The following is a 22,576-nucleotide window of genomic DNA, read 5'->3' on the forward strand; positions in this document are numbered from 1 at the left end:
CAAAGTTGGGAAACTCAAAACAAGACTTGGGTGGAATCAAAGCCTTCCCTTCAGACTTCCATTTTCCACAGTCATTTTGGATTAGACAATTTTCTAGCCACCTAAAGTTGGGTTTGAACAAAATTAATTACTAATAAATAATATATTTTCCTCAAAGGCATATATATAGAGAACATATAGGACCAGGGGGCAACTTAAGACTTCTAGCCTTAGGAGTCTTTTTCTCTTTATAAGGAAACCTCACCAAATCTGCTTTGGAGTTGGGGCAGCACCCGGGCTCCAAGTTAGTGGAGGTAAATTTCCAGCAAAGTTTTAAATGAAAAAGCCGAGACAGGGATTAACAAGCAAAGACTTGACTGCAGAAAAAAAGTGTATTTGCCTGCCTAGAATGGAAAGGCTGAAACCATTTGCAATAGGATTTGATCCTATAGTTTGTTAAGTGGGTGGAGATACGAGTTGATTCAAATATTGGGAAACACCCATTGCCAGCAGTTTAGATTTCATCTCCAATAGGAATGACAGAATTAAAACATTAAAAAAGTTTAAGAAAATCCTAGCTGTCTCTGATACAAGTCTAGGCTAGTAACTTATGTTTGCATACTCGACAAGTATCAAAAGATCTCTAATTGCAGTACAATTTAGAAATGATTCCAAAATATTTCCATCAGTTTAAAAACAAATTGTGTATCATATTGACATTTAATTTTCATAAAAATATTTTTTACAGAAACTCTTCAATGCAACCAAAGCAATGGTCCAAACAACAGGGACTCCTATGTTACAGAAAGGGGAAAGTGAGCATGACTGGCAGTATACTAAGTAGGACAAACATGGCTTGGGAGGTGCCAGGCATTCAAGCTACAAAGCTGAGGGTGGGAGTGTTTTTGAAACAAGAGAGTCTCTCCATTGAGCTCATTGTTTGGGCGTAGAATCCAGCTTTTAAGAATAGATTCTTTCAAGAAGGAACTTATTTCAACAACATTTAGGAAAAATAAAGTAGGGTTTAAAGGGGATTTTCCTGTTCATTTCCTCTTCTAGAGAGTCTCCAGGGATCACATTAGACAGGAATTTTGAAGATGGATCATTATGCAATTCAACCTGCTCATTTTAAAAAATTATGTTTTTTAATTAAAAATTATTTTTCTATTCTTAAAATTTCAATATTTTCAATTCTTTTTCTCTCTCTCACTTCCTCCCCACCTTAATTTGCATAGTCAAGCAGAACAAATTCCAGCCCTGGTCCAGTGTATGTATGTATGGTTTTCTTCACCCAGGGGTTCCTTGATTGGGTGTTGACCATCATTCTCAAAAGGGATCGGAATGACATTACTTTGTTAGAATGGAGTTACAGTATGTCTGACTGTGGCCGATCAGACCAACACGAGCTCAGAATGCTCTGCCACAGGTTGGACATAAATAGTTTCTATGAACATTTCAGGGGCTTCTCTAACTTTACACATCTCACATTTCTTTTGAGCTAATTCAATTCTGTTTTGCTCATAGACCACAGCATCTTCTCTGACAAGGGCACACCATGTTGAGTGGTCCTATACCAGTGTTTCCCAGGTCATATAATCAATTCTAAAATTCTTAAAACCTTGAGAGTCCTTATCTTACTTTTTCTGACCATTCTGTGAATGCCTGCCCTGTGTGAGTTCTCCATAAAAGAATCTTTTTGGCAGGTGTACATTTGCCATTTGAACAATGTGGCCAGCTCAACATAGTTGTGCTTTCTGCCGTAGAGCTGGAATGCTTGGCAGTTTAACTTGAAAATGGATCTTCATGTCTGGTATCTTATCCTACCAGGTGACCTTCAGCAAGGAAGACATGAAGATGGGCAAGTGATGAAGCTGCAGATGCAGCATATACTGGGAGCTCTAGTCATTATCCCGTACTGATGGTCCAGTGTCTTCTCACTGGAAGCAGTAGCGGGATTCAGCAGCCCTCTGGATGTCTGAGCAGCCTTTTAAGAATCGCTCTGCTCACCTCCATGTGGGGGGAAGGGGCTGGAAAAGGTGCCCCAAAATTGTCTGCTTACACAACCCTGTCCTGATTATTGCAGCAGAAGAGGATTCCACTCTGCAGTTGACACACGCTAAAAAAAAAAAAACGTACAAAAACTTCTGAAAAGTTTTATGCACTTATGAGACAACACAAAATCCAGTAGACCTGAAAGAACAGTTCTTTTTTTTTTTTAATAACAATGATGAGGGGAACCCTGAAATTCTTTCTCTCTCTCAGACTTTGGGGGGAATGCTAAGATATCCCCTGAGAGACCCACCACAGGGAATCAAGATAAAGTGGTTTCATTCATTCATAAAGTGGGTTCATTTATTCAACTAGTCTCTAGGTGGGACTAGTTGAGTCCAGGACCACTTCTACTTAGCCTGAGCTGGGGATGAGAGATTTCTATCCAACTCTATTGAGTTGGAAATTAGCCCAGAGACACTCATTCAATTCCAAGATTCTCTATTCTGATTTCAGCTCAAACTGTTCCCAGCCCCCAAAAGCTGCCCCCAGCTTCTAGCCAAGGTTTCAATTATAAAAGAGGGCAGCTGGGCTCAATCCTTTGCAGCAGAGGACCTCAGAGCAGGAATCATGCCAGGCCAAGGGACCTCCCTCGCCATAGCTACCTGCTAGGGACTCTGCCTGCTGACGTTCTCTTTCAGCGTTACTCCTCTTTATCTTTCTCACCTATTTCCCTAACAAGACCTTATTCACCTATTTCTCTGCTAGAAACCTCCTTCTCTTCTAGAGGATTTCTCTGCTAGATCTTTAATAATAAACTTATTTTGCCAGTTTAACTTTTTGGGTTCATAAATGAACTCCCTGACCTGTGCTGAACCTCATCATTTGGCTCCCCGACCGGGAATCGACAGGAGCCAAACCTCATCAACATTTTTTTATTTTCAAAATATATGCAGATAATTTTCAACATTCACCCTTGCAAAATCTCGTGTTCCTTTTTTTTCTCCTTTTGTTCCCCCTCACTTCCTCCCCTAGACTACAAGTAACCAATATGTTAAAACATGTGCAATTCTTCCATACATATTTCCACAATTATGCTGCATGAGAAAATTCAGATCCAAAAGGAAAAAAAAATGCAAACAACAAAAAAAGGTAAAAATATTATGTTGTGATCCACATTCAGTCACCACATTCCTCTCTGTGGTTGTGGATGATCTCTCCATCACAAGTCTATTGGAATAGGCCTGAATCACTTCATTGTTGAAAAGAGCCAACTCTGGGGCAGTAGGTGGTGCAGTAGATAGAACACTAGCCCGGAATTCAGGAGGACCTGAATTCAAATGTGGTCACAGATACTTAACACTGCCTAACTGTGTGACCCTGGGCAAGTCACTTAACCCTAATTGCCTCAGCAAAAAAAAAAAGAAAGAAAAGAGCCAACTGCATAATCTTGTTGCGAGAGAATTCAACTGATATCATAACCAAACAGCAGTCTTGAGTGAAACAAGGCTGGTAAATGAAGGCCAGCTTCCTGAAGTAGGAGTTGAATACACGGTTTTGTGGAATGGATGGGAAGCTGATATAGGTTTTGATAACAAAATGAATCTAGTAAATAAGCTCCCATGCCTTACAAATGGAGTGAGCAACAGGCTCAAGATGCTGTATTGCCAATTATTGCAGGAAAACGCCAGCATTAGTGCCTAAGCTCCCACCATGGGGAAGTCTGATGGGACCAAAGAAATCTTATGAAGACGTGGAGATGCTTATCATCGGTGTACCAAAAGAGGACAATTAGATAATTAGAATTCTGGGACACTTGAATGCTAGACTCTCAGACTATCAGACAAGGCAGGGAGTTCTTGGGAACTCCCAACAATGGAGTTGGAAAAAGAAACAGCAACGGTCATTTACTACTGAAGACTTGTGAATCTTATGACCAGATGCTCATCAAAGCTGTGTTTACTTAAACAGATGTGCCCTGGCAGCAAACATTGGCATTTAATATACTATATCCTGGTTCTGCCCCGCTGCACACTGCATCAGTCCATGCAAATCTTCGGGGGCTCCGCTCTGCGCCCCTCTGCTGCCTGGGTTCTCATGGCACAGACAGGGCTCCTGGCCGGTTCTGCCCTGCTCTAAGTCTTCGGGGGCTCCGCTCTGCGCCCCTCTGCTGCCTGGGTTCTCATGGCACAGACTAGGGCTCCTGGCCGGTTCTGCCCCGCTCTAAGTCTTCGGGGGCTCCGCTCTGCGCCCCTCTGCTGCCTGGGTTCTCATGGCACAGACCAGGGCTCCTGGCTGGTTCGCCCCGCTGCACTCTGCATCAGTCCGTGCAAGTCTTCGGGGGCTCCGCTTTGAGCCCCTCTGCTGCCTGGGTTCTCCTGTCACAGACAGGGCTCCTGGCCGGTTCTGCCCCGCTCTAAGTCTTCGGGGGCTCCGCTCTGCGCCCCTCTGCTGCCTGGGTTCTCATGGCACAGACTAGGGCTCCTGGCCAGTTCTGCCCCACTCTAAGTCTTCGGGGGCTCCGCTCTGCGCCCCTCTGCTGCCTGGGTTCTCATGGCACAGACCGGGCTCCTGGCCGCTTCTGCTCTGCCCCTCTCTAAGTCTTCGGGGGCTCCGCTCTGCGCCCCTCTGCTGCCTGGGTTCTCATGGCACAGACTAGGGCTCCTGGCCAGTTCTGCCCCGCTCTAAGTCTTCGGGGGCTCCGCTCTGCGTCCCTCTGCTGCCTGGGTTCTCATGGCACAGACAGGGCTGGCTCCTGGCCAGTTCTGCCCCGCTCTAAGTCTTCGGGGGCTCCGCTCTGCGCCCCTCTGCTGCCTGGGTTCTCATGGCACAGACCGGGCTCCTGGCCGGTTCTCATGGCACAGACAGGGCTCCTGGCCGGTTCTGCCCCGCTTTAAGTGCTCGGGGGCTCCGCTCTGCGCCCCTCTGCTGCTGGGTTCTCATGGCACAGACAGGGCTCCTGGCCGGTTCTCATGGCACAGACAGGGCTGGCTCCTGGCCGGTTCTGCCCGGCTCTAAGTCTTCGGGGGCTCCGCTCTGCGCCCCTCTGCTGCCTGGGTTCTCATGGCACAGACTAGGGCTCCTGGCCGGTTCTGCCCCGCTCTAAGTCTTCGGGGGCTCCGCTCTGCGCCCCTCTGCTGCCTGGGTTCTCATGGCACAGACCAGGGCTCCTGGCTGGTTCGCCCCGCTGCACTCTGCATCAGTCCGTGCAAGTCTTCGGGGGCTCCGCTTTGAGCCCCTCTGCTGCCTGGGTTCTCCTGTCACAGACAGGGCTCCTGGCCGGTTCTGCCCTACTCTAAGTCTTCGGGGGCTCCGCTCTGCGCCCCTCTGCTGCCTGGGTTCTCATGGCACAGACTAGGGCTCCTGGCCAGTTCTGCCCCACTCTAAGTCTTCGGGGGCTCCGCTCTGCGCCCCTCTGCTGCCTGGGTTCTCATGGCACAGACCGGGCTCCTGGCCGCTTCTGCTCTGCCCCTCTCTAAGTCTTCGGGGGCTCCGCTCTGCGCCCCTCTGCTGCCTGGGTTCTCATGGCACAGACTAGGGCTCCTGGCCAGTTCTGCCCCGCTCTAAGTCTTCGGGGGCTCCGCTCTGCGTCCCTCTGCTGCCTGGGTTCTCATGGCACAGACAGGGCTGGCTCCTGGCCAGTTCTGCCCCGCTCTAAGTCTTCGGGGGCTCCGCTCTGCGCCCCTCTGCTGCCTGGGTTCTCATGGCACAGACAGGGCTCCTGGCCGGTTCTCATGGCACAGACAGGGCTCCTGGCCGGTTCTGCCCCGCTTTAAGTGCTCGGGGGCTCCGCTCTGCGCCCCTCTGCTGCCTGGGTTCTCATGGCACAGACAGGGCTCCTGGCCGGTTCTCATGGCACAGACAGGGCTGGCTCCTGGCCGGTTCTGCCCGGCTCTAAGTCTTCGGGGGCTCCGCTCTGCGCCCCTCTGCTGCCTGGGTTCTCAGGGCACAGACTAGGGCTCCTGGCCGGTTCTGCCCCGCTTTAAGTGCTCGGGGGCTCCGCTCTGCGCCCCTCTGCTGCCTGGGTTCTCATGGCACAGACCGGGCTCCTGGCCGGTTCTCATGGCACAGACCGGGCTCCTGGCGGTTCGCCCCGCTGCACTCTGCATCAGTCCGTGCAGGTCTTTGGTGGCTTCTCTCACATCACCCCCAGTTCTTTTACATAAAAAGGACACTGAGGTCACCCTTTGGAGCTGGGGGTGCCGTTCCCACGGGCCACGCCCGCTTGATCACAATAGGCGGTGCCCCCTCGCCTCGGCTCCGCCCCCTGAGCTCGGAGAGTAGGAGGCAAGGCGGCTCCACTTGGGTTTTCGGGCTTTCGCACTCCCCAGAGAGCCTAGTGGGGAGACGTGGCTCGGCTGCCACTCGGCCCGCCCCGCCCCATTCCCTCAACCTCCACCTGGCCTCCGAGGGGCTCCAGCTCCCTTCAGCTTCAGGCCCCGCCCCGTCCCCTCCTCCTAGCCAGGGTGGGCGTGAGAGATCTCGGTAGGCGTGTGCACGCGGCTCCATCCGGGTCGCCGGGTCTGACGGCCCCGCCCCCAGCCGTCGCGAAGCCGTATTGGGACGAGCGCCGAGGGCGGCGGACGGCCACGTCCGAGAGCGCGCTGAAGTCACCGACGGGGCCGAAGGGGCGGAGGAACGGATGGAAGATGGCGGCGGGGGCCGGATGTTGGCGCCGCCTCCCGCAGGTCTTGAGCCGGCGCAGATGAGGCGGCTCGGTCGGGGCCAGCGGCGCTTCGGAACCCGAGCTGGGGCGACCGTGGCGGCGGGGCCCGCCCCTGCTATGTGCCGGCGCCTCGGGTAGAGCGCGGAAGAGCGGCGGCGAAGCCTCGGGTCTCCGCTCCCTCGTCTCCTGGGCGGGCGCGGTCTGCGCAGGGCGGCGGCGGCCGCGGGGCCGGTATGGAAGACGTGAACTCCAACGTGAACGCGGACCAGGAGGTGCGGAAGCTGCAGGAGCTGGTCAAGAAGCTGGAGAAGCAGAACGAGCAGCTGCGGAGCCGCTCCGGGGCCGCGCAGGCCGCCGCCCCCGCCTCCGGCACCGCCTCCCCCCGAGGCTTTCCGCTGGGCCTCCCCGCCAAGGCGGCCGCGGCCGGGCCCACCCCGGGCCTGCGGAGGGCTAGTTCCGAGGAGCTGCGAGACGGGGCCACGTCCTTGCTGGCGGCCGGCGAGGGCAGCGTGCTGGACGACGTGGAGCCGCTGCGGCCGGACGAGCTCGAGCGCCTGCTGGCCTGGGAGGAGGACGAGAGCTGGTGAGCCTGGCCTGGGGAACCCTGGGGGACGGAGAGGAGGGGGTGGAGATGGGGGGAGACTGCGGAGAGACCCCGGGGAAAGGAGGGAAGACGGAGGAGGGAGAAGAGCCCGAAGGTAGGGAGAGGAGACTGAGAGACCCGGGGGAAGGAAGGAGAAACTTGGGGGACCCCGGGGAGAGGTGGGGCACAAGGAGGGGATGAGGGGACCCCGGGGAAGGAGGTTGCACACTGGGGAGGTGGGGAAAGGACGAGCTCGGAGTGGGGGAGTTTTGTGTTTTTCTCCTCTCTCGCTGTCCCTGTTTTTGTCTCTCTCCCTCCCCTCTGGCCCTTTCCGTCTCTGTTGACTTTTTCCTCACTCTTTTCTTGTCGGTCCCTCGCTCTGTCCGTTCTCTCCCCCTTCTGTCTCTGTCACTCTCTCTCTCTCTTTTTCTCTGACTGTCTTTCTGCCTCTCTCTCACTCTGTGACTGTATCTTCCCTCTTTCGCTCACTTTACTCACCTCTCTCTCTTCCTCACTGTCCCTATCTCTCCGTGGGATGGCAGAAGGCTCCCAACCACCGGATTAGGAGAAAAAAGGCCCACGTGCGGAGCTGAGAGGGGGCGCGGGTGTAGACCGCTCCTGCGGTTCTGGTCGGGATCTTGCTTGTAGCGGGGCGTGCTGGGGCGCGGGTGGGGAGCAAACCGGGTCCCCGCTTTGTGTGGCCTGGGATTTTGGGAGCGCCACGCAGGCTTTGGGAAGCCCCCGAAGTTGCTCTTGGGAAAAGCTGGTGGTCTTCTCTTGTTGGTGCGAGTCCGGTGGAAAGGGTGGCCCGGCCTTATCGGGTGCCGAGGGGGAGAAGGAGGACTCTCCCCCGGGACTGCTGGCTTTGTGCGCCGGGACGGAAGACCGGCCGCTTTGTGCCCAGAGCCGGGACCGTCTTCCCGAGCCTCCCGTTTGCTCCTTGGGATCGTTCAAGAATTGGGCTTTTTGGCAGTCTCTTCCTTTAAGGAGGGTTAGCACTTTACCCGTCACTTTCATATTCTTGGGCACTTGAGAGGCTTGTTGAAAGTCCCATTTTCTTTACCCCATGAGGAGAATGGTGAATCACAACTTAAAAAATCATTTCCCATCTATTGTCAACGAAAGCCTGAAAAGATCTTTTCTGAGGGATAGGGGAAGTTTTATTCGTGAATTCATCACTTTAGAACTTGCTCTGTTTAAAAAAGAAATACTTCATCTCATAAGTTAAAATAGAGGTTTCTAAATTAGTGCAGCCCTTGACAGCATTAAGTAAAATATATTATTGGAAGACGTTCAGTATTGAGCATCTATTTATTGAATTAGTGCGTAGATTTAGAACTGGAAAGACCCTTGGAATCTAGCTCCCTCATTTTCCAGACGAGAAACCTGAAGAGAAAGCTTAAGTGACTGCTCTGTAATTACACAGCTAAATTCCTAAATAAGGACAAATTTGAATCAAAGACAGCTCCCTGTTCTTAGAGCTTCTTAAAACTTTTTCCACTTCCACTCCTTTTGCCTGAGAAATTTTTACATGATCCTGGATACTGTGAAGAGATTCAGGGGAAGAAGGGAAGAACTTGTTATCCATGTTGCCTCAGCCAAGCCTAAGACCTGTTAAAGACCTTATTTTTAAAAAGTCCAGGGCTCCCACTGCATCTGGGACCTCTCTAGTGCGTCTGACTCCTCTCTGGCCATGGCCTCACTTGGCTCTGGAGGAGAGTGAGGGCATTGATTTTACTCAGCCCTCCCTTACGCCAATCCAACTCACCTGCATGCCCTGCCTTCATCCTCCTCCAGAAGGAAGGACAAACTACAACTTGTGGGATTTCTGCTGAATACAGCACGCTATAGATTTCAAAGACCTTAAAAACAGGGCTCTTCCCACCTTTTTGTATTTGTGCCCCTTTTCCTTCCTAGTGCCCACTCATTAGGAATGAGGCTTTTAATGTCATTGGTATTAGGAATGTGAGCTGAGAAAATCCCCTCTGCCAATGCAGCCCAGCACCCACTGCACCCTCCTCACAGTTCTGAGAGGCTTAGGAACTTGGCTAGATTCTGGCAACTGGAAACTAGGACAGAGGCCAAACTTGAACTCAAGTCTTTCTGGTTTGGAGACCAGCCCTCATCTGCCTTAGTTTCCTCAAATTTAAATGGGCTAAGAATGGTACCTACCTCTCAGGGTTGCTTGTGAAGATTAAACAAAATAATTTAAGAGCTAATTTAAACAATAATTTAAGAGCTTAGCACATAGTAGGCACTATATAAATGCTAGCTTCTTAAATTTAAACAATAATTTAAGAGCTTCGCACATAGTAGGTGCTATATAAATGCTAGCTTCTTATGATGATAATGTATTTTGTTTTATGCATTTAAAACATTCTCAGATGCTCCAAAGGAAATCTTAACAGACTAAGAAGAGTCTGTGATACAAAAAGGGTTAAGAAATCCTGACCTAGAATATTTCATAGTATCGAGAGACCCAGTAGGGGCTTAACAGAGCAGGCTTCATTGAGGAGGCAGGATTTAGTGGGCTAAGGGCTCCTGAAGAAGAGTGAGAAGGCTATTTCAGGCCAAGCATAAATAAAGGATGTGCTGTCGAGAACTCCTCATTGAGGAAGACTTAAATGTCAGGGATACATTTGGATACGTAATGTCAAGTCTTTATCAGTAGATGTTACCAAATGTTACTGAGATTGACATTCTAATGACAGCATAATACCCAGGGTTTTTTTTTTTTTTTTTTGGGGGGGGGGAGGGTAATTTTAAAACTAAGTCTGTCTTAAAACCCTACTCTGTGTGTGTGTGTGTGTGTGTGTGTGTGTGTGTGTGGGTATATATAAAACTGAATGAATGTATGTTGAACTTTAAGAGAATACTTTTAAGATATTTTTATAATACATCTAATATAGCTAACAAATTCTTATCAAGTACTTGAGATTTCATTTCAAAAAATTATTAAGCACCTGTTATATGCAAAGTGCTGACAATAAAGAATCTTAATAAGAATAAAACTATGATACAAATTGTGATTAAACATAGATATAATGAAATCAGATGCAGAAATCATTGGCAAAATATCTGCTCTTCCTTCTGTGTGCAAGATTCTATGGCTTGATGACTTTACTTTCCCATGTGTATATAAAAATATAATACTTGATTTTATGGTATTAAGCAGGGACTCAACAGAGGTTTTAGATTGTATTTGCATGTTGTCTTCCTCATTGGAATGTGAGCTCTTTTAAGTCAGGAACCATGGGTTTGCTTTTTTTCCCTTTCTTACCCCAGCTTATCAACAGTGCCTCTTACAAAGCACTTACATGGATGTTGACTTAGTTATTTAATATGGCATTTATTTAGATAGAATGCCCAAAAGATTCTTTTGGTCATGTATCAGTTTATGCTCAGATCATTATTTCAAAATGTTTTGTTTTGTTTTGTTTTGTTTTTTCTTCAGTATAGGACTTTACTGAAGGTTCCGGTCACTCTCCTACTTTATTGTAATTACTTGATATCTAGTTTACAGGATTCTCTACCTCAGTACTTGCCATTATTTTGGGGACATCACTATTCATGTTAATGGCTCCTAATGCCCACATAATTATGCCTTCTCAATTATTGTGACTACCTACTTCTAACATGTTTTAAGCATAAATGCATAAGCCTGGACATCCTTTAGTCCAGGGGTCCTCAAACTTTTTAAATATGGGGCCAGTTCACTGTCCCTCAGACTGGTGGAGGGCCGGATTATAGTAAAAACAAAAACTTTGTTTTGTGGGCCTTTAAATAAAGAAACTTCATAGCCCTGGGTGAGGGAGATAATCGTCCTCAGCTACCACATCTGGCCCGTGGGCTGTAGTTTGAGGACCCCTGCTTTAGTCCCTGGCTTTGCTAGGATCTGTAACTCCTCAACTGGCACTTTAATTTTGTAACTCACATGGTTTTATTTGTATTAAGAAGTCGGGTTTACATATATTGGATTGCTTGCCATCTAGGGAAGATAATAAGGGGAAGGGAGGAAGAAAAAAAATTTGCAACACAGGGTTGTGCAAGGGTGAATGTCAAAAAGTATACTTATGTTTTGAAAATAAGCTTTTAAAAAAAAAGGTTTTGGAGAAATTTGATTCATGATACATTGTAGAATTACAGAATCTTAGGTAGAGGAGATCTTAAAAATATTTTAGGTCGAACCTCCTATCACTTTAGCACATGAATCCTTTCTGCAACATTCAGGCAGTTGCCAGTGTGGATGCTCCCTTCTCTAAAGTTCATTGGCAATTTAATTTCTGGTGTTAGAAGCTTAGAGTACTGAGAAATTAAGTAATTTACCTATCATTACATAGTGTCTGAGGGAAGCAGGCTTTGAACTCATATCTTCCAGATCCCAACTCTAGCCCTTTTAACCCTTATATCACACTTCCCCTTTCTTTATTTTGTCATATTGAATAAAATTTATGTAGGTGTAGAATTGGTTCTAGCTCTGGATTATAGAGCAACAGGGCTTCTTAAACTTTTTCCACTAGTGATCCCTTTTTGCCCTAGAAATTTTAATGCAATTCTACATATATATACAAAACAGGCATACAAATCATTTACTGATAATGAATCAGTTTTATAACCCCCATATTCAGTTACAAGACCATGGGGTTTTAAACCACAATTTAAGAAACTGGGCTATAGAGTTGAAGACAAAATAAATTTAAAACCTCTTTTCATGACAGCACTAAAGATATTTGTAAATGTTACCCTTAATTGTTCTATATTGTCCTATTTCTGGGATTAACATTTTCATTTCTTTCATGTGCGCACCTCCTGCCCAATAACATAGTTTCCAAATCTTTTTTACTATCTTGTTTACTGGACAAACTCAAATTGTTCATTGACCTTAAAATGCACCGTGCACTGCAACAAAAATTGCATGTGTAGTCTGGGGAGGTACAGCTGGGACTGTTATTACTTCTCTGGACCAGGATACTTTGAGTCTAAGATTGTTATAATTTTAGAACATACGTCACATTTCTGGCTTATTTAGCTTCTAGTTAACTTTTTTTTTTTTAAACTTGTGCTGTGGTCAGACTATCTTTTTCTATCTTTGGTGGACTTTTAATTTAGATCTTATTTAGTTCTCTTAAATTTTACCTTGTTAATTTTGATCCATCCCTCCTTCATGTTGGGATCTTTTTGTGTCTTGGATTCTCTTATCCATCTATTAAGTTGGGGAATATTTTTACGCTGTAAGAAATGAAAAGTTTAAAGAAATATGGACTTATACGTCCTGAAACACAAAAATAAACTTTATCAGATAAATAATGTGTACTGATGACTACAATGTAAAAGGAAGTAAGAATGCTGTATATATAATGACCAAAACTTGGCTTGAAAGTTGGAATGGATATGCTGTCGCATAGAGTTGTTGTGACGTGTTTGTTGGTTTTGCAGAATGAACTTTTTCTTTTTTTAATCTTTGCTAAAAGAAAAATTTTGATGGATAATGAAGGATGGGAGCAATGTATTCAGGAAGTAATGATTATGTGTGAACAAGAGGTATCAGTTTTTAAAATTAGGGGCCCAACATTTTCCATTCTCTTTCTTCTTTGTTTTCCCATTATCTGACAGAAAGGTGACACTCCTCAATAATGCCACTCTCTAGGCCATTCTCGATGTGTAACCTTGATCTTAATCAACTTGCATATAGAAAAACTTTCCACTGAATAATACGGAATATGACAACTAATCAGACATAGTTCATATATAAAAATGAAGCAAGGAATGGTTCGTTTCCATAGCATCTTCTTTTGGTCTTTTTGTATCCTTTTTTCTTGATTCCTGATCATTGAAGACATTACTTTAGTTTTTTGTGTGTAAATCATCTTCTACCTGTCTTGACTTGGAACAGTTCCAGCAAGGCTGATCAAGGAGTACATAGGAGTTAACTGGGTGCTCTTTGGCTTCTTTGAGAACTTGTTAGTGAAAGTGCCATAGCAGCTCTTTCCATAATTTTACATAATCTTTGATCTTTCCCTTTGTCCTCCATTAGTCCTTGCTGCCTATAATTTGATGTAGGTCTCTCTTATCCTTAAACAATCACTTAACTTTACCATCCCTTCAAACTGTCATCCTTATTTCTTCTCCATTTCACCACCAAAATTAAAAAAAAAAAAAAAGTTCTCTCCACCAGCTTTCTCCTGGTCTTCTCTCATTCCCTCTTCAAATTTTTGCATTCTGGTTTTCAGTTTCACTCAATTGAAACTGTCCTTTCTACAATTACCAGATTGTCTTGATTGCCAAATCTGATGCCCTTTTCTCATTCTGAGGTAGCACCTTGGATGGAGCCCTAAACCTGGAGCCATTAAGGTTTCGTTTCAAATCCATTCCTAGACTCTTATAAGCTTTGTGACCCTGGGCAAGCCACCTAATCTCTGACTGCACCCAGCTCCCAGATAGTTAGAATCAAATGAGATAGTAGTGCTTCTTGAAGATAGAAAATGTTAGATTTTTCTGGTTTGTAAATCCAGAACCTAGCACAATGTATGGCACACAGTAAAATTATTAATAAATGCTTGTCCCATTAGATTGTGAGCTCCTAGAGTAAGTGACTGTTTTTTGCCTCTTCTGATATCCCCAGTGCTTAGCACCTAGTAGATGGTTGATTAGGAACTAGGGACAGTCGTCCCTCACATACTTGAATCTGTCCTGAAGAATTGTGAGACTTCTGTAAATGGAAGGAATAGATTTTGGCTTGATATGAGGAAAAAGGTAACCCTTAGAACTGCAAAACAGCCTTTTCTGTGATATAGAAGGGCTTCCTCAAAAAATGTGATTGGCTGCTTTATAAACTATTAAAGTTTGGTCACAAATGTTTAAGCAGTATTTTAGTAAAAAGGGTATTGGGATCAACTTACTTACTTTGAATTCCATCTCTCCCACTTCACTGCTTGTCTGATCTTCTGTACGTACCTCTCTGTGCTTCAGTTTCCCTAACTTTAAAAAGGAAAGGGTTGGGCGAGATAGCATTAAAGATTTCCTTCCAGCTAATCATGATATATAATTTCTACTTGTATAGTAAACTGGATTTTTTTAATTAATTTTTTTATTTACAAAACATATGCATGGATAATTTTTCAACATCGACCCTTGCAAAACTTTCTGTTCCAAATTTCCCCCTCCCCTAGCTGACAGGTAGTCCAATATGTTAAATATTTTAAAATATATGTTAAATTCAATATATGTATACATATGTATATAGTTATCTTGCTGCACAAGAAAAATCAAATAAAAAAGGGGAAAAAAAACCTGAGAAAGAAAACAATGCAAGCAGACAATAACAGAAAAAGAAAATGCTATGTTGTAGTCCACACTCGGTTCCCACAATTCTCTCTCTGGGTGTAGAAGGCTCTCTTCATCACTGAACAATTGGAACTGGTTTGAATCATCTCATGAAGAGAGCCGTGTCCATCAGAACTGATCATTGTATAGTCCTGTTGCCATCGTGTATAATGATCTGATTCTGCTCATGTCTCTCCAGACCTCTCTGAAATCATCCTTCTGATCATTTCTTGCAGAAAAACAATATTCCATAATATTTATGTACCATAATTTATTCAGCCATCCAGTTTTTTGCCACTACAAAAAGAGCTGCCACAAACGTTTTTGCACATGTGGATTCCTTTCCCTCCTTTAAAATCTCTTTGGGTATGCAGAGTTTTCCCACATCTTCTCCAACATTCATCATTATCTTTTTCTGTCATTTTAGCCAATCTGAGAGGTGTGTAGTGGTATCTCTTAATTTGCATTTCTCTGATCAGTAATGATTTGGAGTTCCTTATCATATGACTAGAAATAGTTTCAATTTCTTCATCTGAAAATTGTCTGTTCATATCCTTTGACCATTTATCAATTGGAGAATGGCTTAAATTCTTATCAATTTGAGTCAATTCTCTTTTTTTCTCCTGAGATAATTGAGGTTAAGTGACTTGCCCAGGGTCATAAACTAAGACGGGTTAAGTGTATGAGATCAGATTTGAACCCAGGTGTTCTTGACTTCAGGGCTGATGCTTTAATCCACTGCACTTTATCTAGCTGCCCCCAGTTCTCTGTATAGAAATGAGGCCTTTATCAGAACCTTTGAATGTAATAATGTTTTCCCAGTTTATTGCTTCCCTTCTAATCTTGCCTGCAAACTGGATTTTTATAATCCTTAAAGTCTCATTTCAGTCTGGAGTGTAGGTTTCCTTTTAGAGAGCTTGGATTCATAGAGGCTATATACAAATAACTATAATTTATAATATTGTGTGATAAATGTTGAATGGTTCAAAGTGCTATACCAGTTAAGAAGAGAAAGCAAAGTTGTGTTTGGGAGCATTGGTGAAAGGCCTGTATCTCACCAGGTGTTTTGAAAGATAGTTGTGATTGTGGCAAGTGTTTGTCATTTAAAGATGAATTAGAAATAAATAGAAGTCATTTGGAGAGTCTGATGAGGAGGGTAAATAATTGAATTCAACATTTATGGAATGCTTATTATTTGCCAAATACTTTGGGTAAAAATCCAAGTGAGACCACTTTTCTTCTGTGATTCAAACAAGATATAGACAAGAAATTTTAAAAAATTAACTGGCAGCATCTATGAAAGAAAGAATAACTTCATAAATAATATAATTACTTTTAAAAGGACAATGCTTGTTAGGCTCTCTAGGATATTTGTCATGTTATTTTTTTATTGGTTTTCACTGTGGCAGTGTCTTTTGAATGACTCATACTGTTCAAAAGTGGTTTTTATAACTGATGAAGGGTAATGTTGGAATATAGTAAGATTACTTTTTTTACAGCAGAGAAGACTTAGATTGACGGGATAATAAAGGAATTTGGTAGTTGGAGAAATAATTGAAATATTAGTATTTTACCAGTAGTTAAGTTTATAGCTTAAAATGTCTTTAAAAATCCTGCCAATTATGCAAAAAACCTTTCTGCTAATTATGCCCCTTTTGGGAGGGTGGGGTGGGTAATAATAGTAACTTAGGATTTGAATTTATAAATCGTTGTTATTTTAAATTTGTTACTTTAATATTTTGCATATGTTCTGTTACTTTACTATACTTTTTCAATGACTGCCTTTGTTGTCTTTCACCTTGAGTAGAATTTTCTCTTCTAACAAAGAAGTAAAAATAGTCCCAACAAATAAGCATACTGGCCATTCCTGGAAATATTCCTAATTCTATGATCCATCATCTTTCACTTGAAAAGTTGCCAGCATACTTCATTAAATCTCAAGTCATAATCATTTAATCTCTGAAGTCATAATTGTTCACCACATTAATTGATCACTTTTTGAAGTCTTTGAATATTCTGGTTTTGATTACCTTTTGTTCTTTATATTTATTTACCTTCACTGCACAAATATTCTAGTACATTCATATATCACAATTTGGTTAGCTAGTTCCCAGTTGGTGGATGTCCATTTCCTTTTTGTCCTTTGATAATATCAAAAGTGCAGGCAATTTGGTGATTCAATGGATAGAGCTCAGAATCTATAGTCAGGAAGATCAGAGTTCATCTACTTGTTAAAGATATGACTTTGGGTCAGTTCGATATGTTTACTTCAGTTTTTTCAACTGTATAAGAAGGATAATTATACTCACCTTGAAGAGTTGCTGTAAAGGTTAAGTGTGATAATACTGTAAAGCATTTAGCACAATTCTTGGCACCTAGTAGGTATTATACAAACATTAGCTGCTGCTATCATTGTTATTACTACTACTATTACTACTGTTTTTGCATATATTGATCTTTCCCTCTGCCTTTTTAACTTTTTTGGAGGATATATGCCTGTTAATGGATTTTCTGGATTAAAGAATAGATACAATTTAGTGACTAATTTCAAATTATTTTCAGAATGTTTGAAACATTATACTTCTCTAGTAATAGTGGATTTGTGTGCCTTATCACAACTCCCAAATCTAACATTTTCTTTTTTCTTTTTTTTTTAAATCATTTTGCTAATCTGATGGACTTGAGGCATAGTCTTAAAGTTTTAAATATTGCATTTTTCTCCTTAGTGATTTAGAGTATTCTTTTATAAGGTGATTGGTAGCTTAGACTGATTTCTGGAGGAAGTGGCACCTTATATGATTCTGCAGAGAAGGACTTAAGAAGGTGAAGATGGAGAGGGAATATGTAGGTAACAGAAAGTTAGCAAAAATAGGTTAGAGCCAGATTTTAGAGAGGACTGGCTAAGGAATTTGTTTTTTTTTTTTGTTTGTTTGTTTTTTTTATTTTATGAGCAATAAAAAAAGAGTAATTAAAAGGTTGGGGATTTTTGTTTGTTTTAAATAAGGTTTAAAAGCCATTTGCTTTTGAATCATAGTATTTTTCAGATGTAATCCTTTCTCTGAGTTCTTGGAATAAGCAATTAGTCCAACTGATAAAATGACTTCATCTGTCAATATAATCAGTGCAACATTTTGCAATTTTAAATGTCTCCCTTTTCTTCTCCCCACCCTTCAAACAGGGAGTTGTTTCTTCATCTCTTTTCTAGCACCAAGATTGGTTATTTCTGTTACAACTTGGCTTATTTGATGTTCATTTTGCTTATATTACAGCTATATTATTCTTCAAGTTCTGCCACTACCACTACCAACAGTGTCACTCTTTTTAGATCTTTTTAAAAATAAGTTTTATTGATGTCTTATATTTTTTATATCATGATCATCTCTGGTACCCTTCCTTTTCCCCTAATAGAGCCATTACTTGTAACAAATAGTATTTTTTAAAAGAAAAAAAATCAGCTCAACTGATAATTGAAAATATGTGCAATATGTTAATATCTGTGATTCTCATCTCTATAAAAGAGTGGGTTAAGGATATCTTCTCATTTCTCTTTCATGTAATGTTTGATCTAAATAAGTTTTTTACTTTTATTTTTAAGGGGTTTTTTTGGTGTGTAACTTCTTTCAGTTTACATTGTTGTAGTTATAACACAGATTGGGGTTTTGAGGAGATCTTATTACTTCACCTTATTAGTTCATGTAGATCTCCCATTCTTCTCTCTTCCTCACATTATTTTTTACAGTTCACTGGTACTTTATTACATTCATACATTGTTACATAATTACAAGTATTACATTACTTTATTACACATTTGTTAGCCAGTTCTGGATTAATAGACTTTAGCTTTAGTTCTTACTAATCTTCCTGTGCTTCTCTGAATTGCTTTTATCTGTCATTTCTGTTAAATGAATATACCACAGTTTGTTCAGCAATTCCTTACTAGAGCCCTTCCTCTCTTTTCCTCTCTCCCCAAAAATTGCAGCTGTGAATATTTTTGGAACATGTGGATGTACTTTTTCTCTTTGACCTCATTGCCCAGTGTTGTGATAAGAGTATGATAACTTTTCTTTCTTAATTTCAGATTTTTTAAAAAAACTAATTCATAGGTCTGTCAACAGTAGATTTTGTGCAACAGTGTTTCCATCTTCTATGACCTCTTCCACAGTTCCTATTTTCCACCTTTTATTCTCTTGTAACCTCAGAGTTGTAATCATTTATATTTCTCTTGTCAGTGATTTGAAACTATTTTTCAAATAATCATTCTTTGCATTTTTGAAAACTGGTCACATTGTTAGACAAATGATTGAGAAATTGTATAATTTGCATTATTTCCCTGAATATCTTGGATATTATGCTTAGATTAGAGAGATATTTGATGCAAATATTTTCTTTCCATTTGATAGTTTCAATTATTCTGGTCACATTTCTTGTAACAGAAATAATAAGTACACTCAGCAAAACCAGCTGTCTTACAGCATATGCAATATTTACCATTGTAGCCCTCCAGTAAAAGTGGTGTATTATTTGAGGCTAGTCTTGGTTAAAATAATTATACATGTGTCAATTTTATTTTATTCTGTTAGTGGTGTTCTAGATAGTGTGCATTGTTTTTTTGGATCTATTTCCCTCTACATCAGTTTTATATAATCATCAGTGCTATAATCTAGAATATTATACTTCATAAACAACTATATATTTTTTTCTCTTCTAGGCTGTATTCATCACCAAAGAAGAAACTGACTCCATCACAGAAAGCAATTAGCCCCTTAGTTTGGTGCAGGCAGGTTTTGGATTACCCAAGTCCTGATGTTGAATGTGCTAAAAAATCTCTGATCCACAAACTTGATCAAACTATGACAGGCAAGTATACAAATTAATTGAACTTTAATTGAAAAATTAAACATTTAGCAATTTTAAAAACTTTTCAGCTCAAATTTAAGTTTGTCTAAATTGTATGGAGGCTTAATTGGTTGACTAAGTTTCATAAGAATGATGTTTCAAATAGATTACTATGATTTGTTTCCCTGTTTTCTGTTGACTTTTAACATCACTTTTTCCATACTGATAGGACCATACAGAAGGTATTATTCCTTTCATGCATTCAGTATCTTTTTGGATTACATTATGCAGGGTAGAGTTGAGTGGTGAGAAAAGGGTTGGATTTAGAATTAGAGGACCTAGAGCCTGCCTGTGCTCACTCTGCTTCTCGCTTCCTGCATGGCTTTAGACAAATCATTTAGTCTTTTGGATCTCAGGTGCCTCTGGCTTTCTATGTTTAAATTATGGTGCTTTCTGTGTCTACTAAAGTAATTTGCATTAAAAATTTGTAGAGGTTTACTTTGTCTTTGGATTAACTTTAGAACCTGGGTACTTTTAGCATTGTTGTTTTTTGAACCTTGCTGTTCGGTTCAAATATTAAGTGCATTTCCTATATAAATAACTTAAAAGAGATAAAGAATGTGAAAAACAGGTTTTGTCTTCTATAACTAAAAGGTCTTAAATTTAGAGCTAGAAGGAAATGAGAGGATAGGACATATCTTCATTTTACAGATGAGAGACCAGAAAGTGGTTGTGACTTACCCCAGATGAAACATTTAGTGATTGTAAGTCTGGAGAGAAATAATCATCTTATACAGATACCTGCAAAAACTGGCAAGAAATAATACGTAATAAAGGAAATATAAACCAAGGATTGGGGGTCAATTTAGCCAATTTAGAAAGTTTCATGAGAGTAACATTATAAATATATGGATGGTTTTGATAGTTAATGGATAAAAGGAAGGACATAGAGCAGAGCAAGCTATAAAATTATTTGTTTAGGAAATAGTTGTTTAAGCAAAAATTATTAAAGAAATAATTGGATTTAAGGCTGAAAAAATTTGGTCTTCATGTTATAAAGATCTTTTAATACACATGCTATTGAACAGTGATTTTAAAAAAATATATCACTGTGAAATTGTAATGATTAAGCTTTGCCCTTGAGAAGATACATACCTCCTTTCCCTTGTAGTGATGGGCTACTCTGGGTATGGAACATTGAACATCATATCAGATTTTTAGTTAATACATATGGTTGCTGACATTGTTTCCCTCCTTTCCTCTTTCTCCTGTTCCCCTGCTTTTTGTTATAAGAAAAAAATCAGGGAGCTGTGCAGAATTGAAAAATGTAGATGATTTAGAAACAAGATATCAACCAAGCTTTTTAAGAAAAAGAGGTTTTTTGGGGTTTGAGGGGTCTTTTGGGTTTTTTTTTTTTTTTTTTGCTACCAGATATAAATAAAGAGTACCAGCTTTATATCAGCATGAAAGTTAAGATATTTTGTTGCTAAAGATGTTTTGGGAATGCCCAGAAAATTATGTGTGTATGTGTGTATGTATTGTGTTTTCATTGCCTCAGGGAAGATGTATAGCATTTTTCAAAATAATTTTTTTTTTATCTTAACTGAGATTTTTTTTCTTTTGAGATATTTATTATGACTTAAAATACTTAATTGAAAAAATTGATAGTTAATGTGTTTTTATAATCTTTTATTATGATCTTTTTTCAATGCAGCCATCAAGAGACAGAGTTTGTACAATAATTCTTTCAACTCTATGAGTTATTCAAATTCATACAGCCCAAATGCTAGTAGCCCTTATAGCAGTGGTTTCAATTCTCCTTCCTCAACACCAGTGAAACCTCCTATGGTCAAACAGCTTATACTTCCTGGAAGTTCAGGTAAGAAGAATATCTTCCCCAAAACCTTCTCCTATAATAAATAATCAAAGAGTACTAGCCAATACACTTGGGGAAAAAGTCTTGACATAATATACAATTTTTCCCCACTTGAAAAGAAAAGGGTTGAGTGGGCAGATGGGAGGAAGAACTTTTGTTTTTTCTTCCATTTAAAAAAAAGTCTAAACATAACATTTGCTAAAATGAGCACTTCGTATTAACTTTTTAAAATTAATCAGTTACCTTTAGTAGGAGAAGATTATACAGAGGTATTCTGAAGCTAACTTAAGAGCTAATTGATCTTAGTAAACATTTACACCTTGCAGTTTGGCAAAGGTAGAAATTTTCGCTTGGTTTATTTTGTTAATTGGTTAGATTTAAGGAAAGGATGGAGAAAATGTTAATTAAGTAGATTAAACTTAAAAGTATTTTCATGTATACATTTTTTTCCCTAGAGAGGAACAGTCATTAAATACCACCCCTGGTTATACATGAAACTACAACTCTCTTCTTAGTTTTCTTAATTCATTGTTTTTGTGCCTCTTCCTCCACCTGTCCCTTGTCTCTGTCCCTCCTCATCCCCATCTCCCCAATTTTTATGTATTCTGCATCCATAAATTCATATCTTATTATATAATTTAAGTCTGTTACTTCTCTCGGGAAGGTAGTAGCATGTTTGATCACTGATTTTCTGGAATCATACATGGTTTTTGATTAAGTTCCTTAAGTGTTTGTCTTTATTTATTTTTAATGTATAATTTGTTCTCCTAGTTCTGCTCATTTCACTCTACATCAGTTTATACAAGTCTACCTGGGTTGCTGTGAAAGCATCCCTTTTGATATTTTTACACCACAATGATATTCTTACATGCATATATCATAATATCTTAAGGCATTCCTCAGTTGAGGTGGCACCATTTAGCTTCCAGTTATTTGCTATAAGAAAGCATGCTGCTATAAATATTTTGGTACTTATTGTTCCTTTTTCTTTTGATCTCTTGAAGTATAATGTTATAAGTGGGTCAAAAGTAAGCAAATTTGAGTGACTTTAAGCATGGTTTAAAATTTTTTCAGAATGGCAGAAGCACATTATGGATCCCACTGTATTATAAAAAGGGCAATTCTTCCAGTGCAGGAAATATGATCTTGATATCTAAAAACCATGGAAAGGGAAAACAAGCCATAGACACTTTGAAAATCCATTTCATTTTGTAAATCCATTTGATTCAGCATTTTTGTACCTGCGAGTTCATTTGTGGTTTTGTTCAATTTCTTGATTTTGACTAATTTAATTTTTGTGCAAATAATTTCCAATATTACCACA

The 22,576-nt window shown here is 41.2% G+C and overlaps 1 protein-coding gene and 1 long non-coding RNA gene across 3 annotated transcripts in view; one reads left to right on the forward strand and one right to left on the reverse strand.

Annotated features, from left to right (window-relative positions):
- Positions 1-680: 680 nt before the first annotated feature.
- Positions 681-5,906, reverse strand: LOC127542059 (uncharacterized). The gene is made up of 2 exons (XR_007948541.1): positions 5,043-5,906; positions 681-4,443 (listed from the first exon to the last, which is right to left on the reverse strand). It is a non-coding gene; the product is annotated as an uncharacterized LOC127542059 (long non-coding RNA).
- A 630-nt stretch (positions 5,907-6,536) lies between these two features.
- The window catches only part of SLAIN2 (SLAIN motif family member 2), a 46,801-nt gene continuing 30,761 nt past the window's right edge, over positions 6,537-22,576 (forward strand). The window contains exons 1-3 of one of the 2 annotated variants that reach the window (XM_051967532.1): positions 6,537-7,217; positions 19,249-19,397; positions 21,091-21,255. In XM_051967532.1, the coding sequence (XP_051823492.1) occupies positions 6,868-7,217; positions 19,249-19,397; positions 21,091-21,255 (664 nt within the window). In that variant the 5' untranslated portion in view covers positions 6,537-6,867. The remainder of the gene's footprint in view (positions 7,218-19,248; positions 19,398-21,090; positions 21,256-22,576) is intronic. The other variant, XM_051967531.1, reaches the window with a different exon arrangement.

This window comes from Antechinus flavipes, chromosome 6, assembly GCF_016432865.1.
Source record: "Antechinus flavipes isolate AdamAnt ecotype Samford, QLD, Australia chromosome 6, AdamAnt_v2, whole genome shotgun sequence".
NCBI classification, from domain to species: domain Eukaryota; kingdom Metazoa; phylum Chordata; class Mammalia; order Dasyuromorphia; family Dasyuridae; genus Antechinus; species Antechinus flavipes.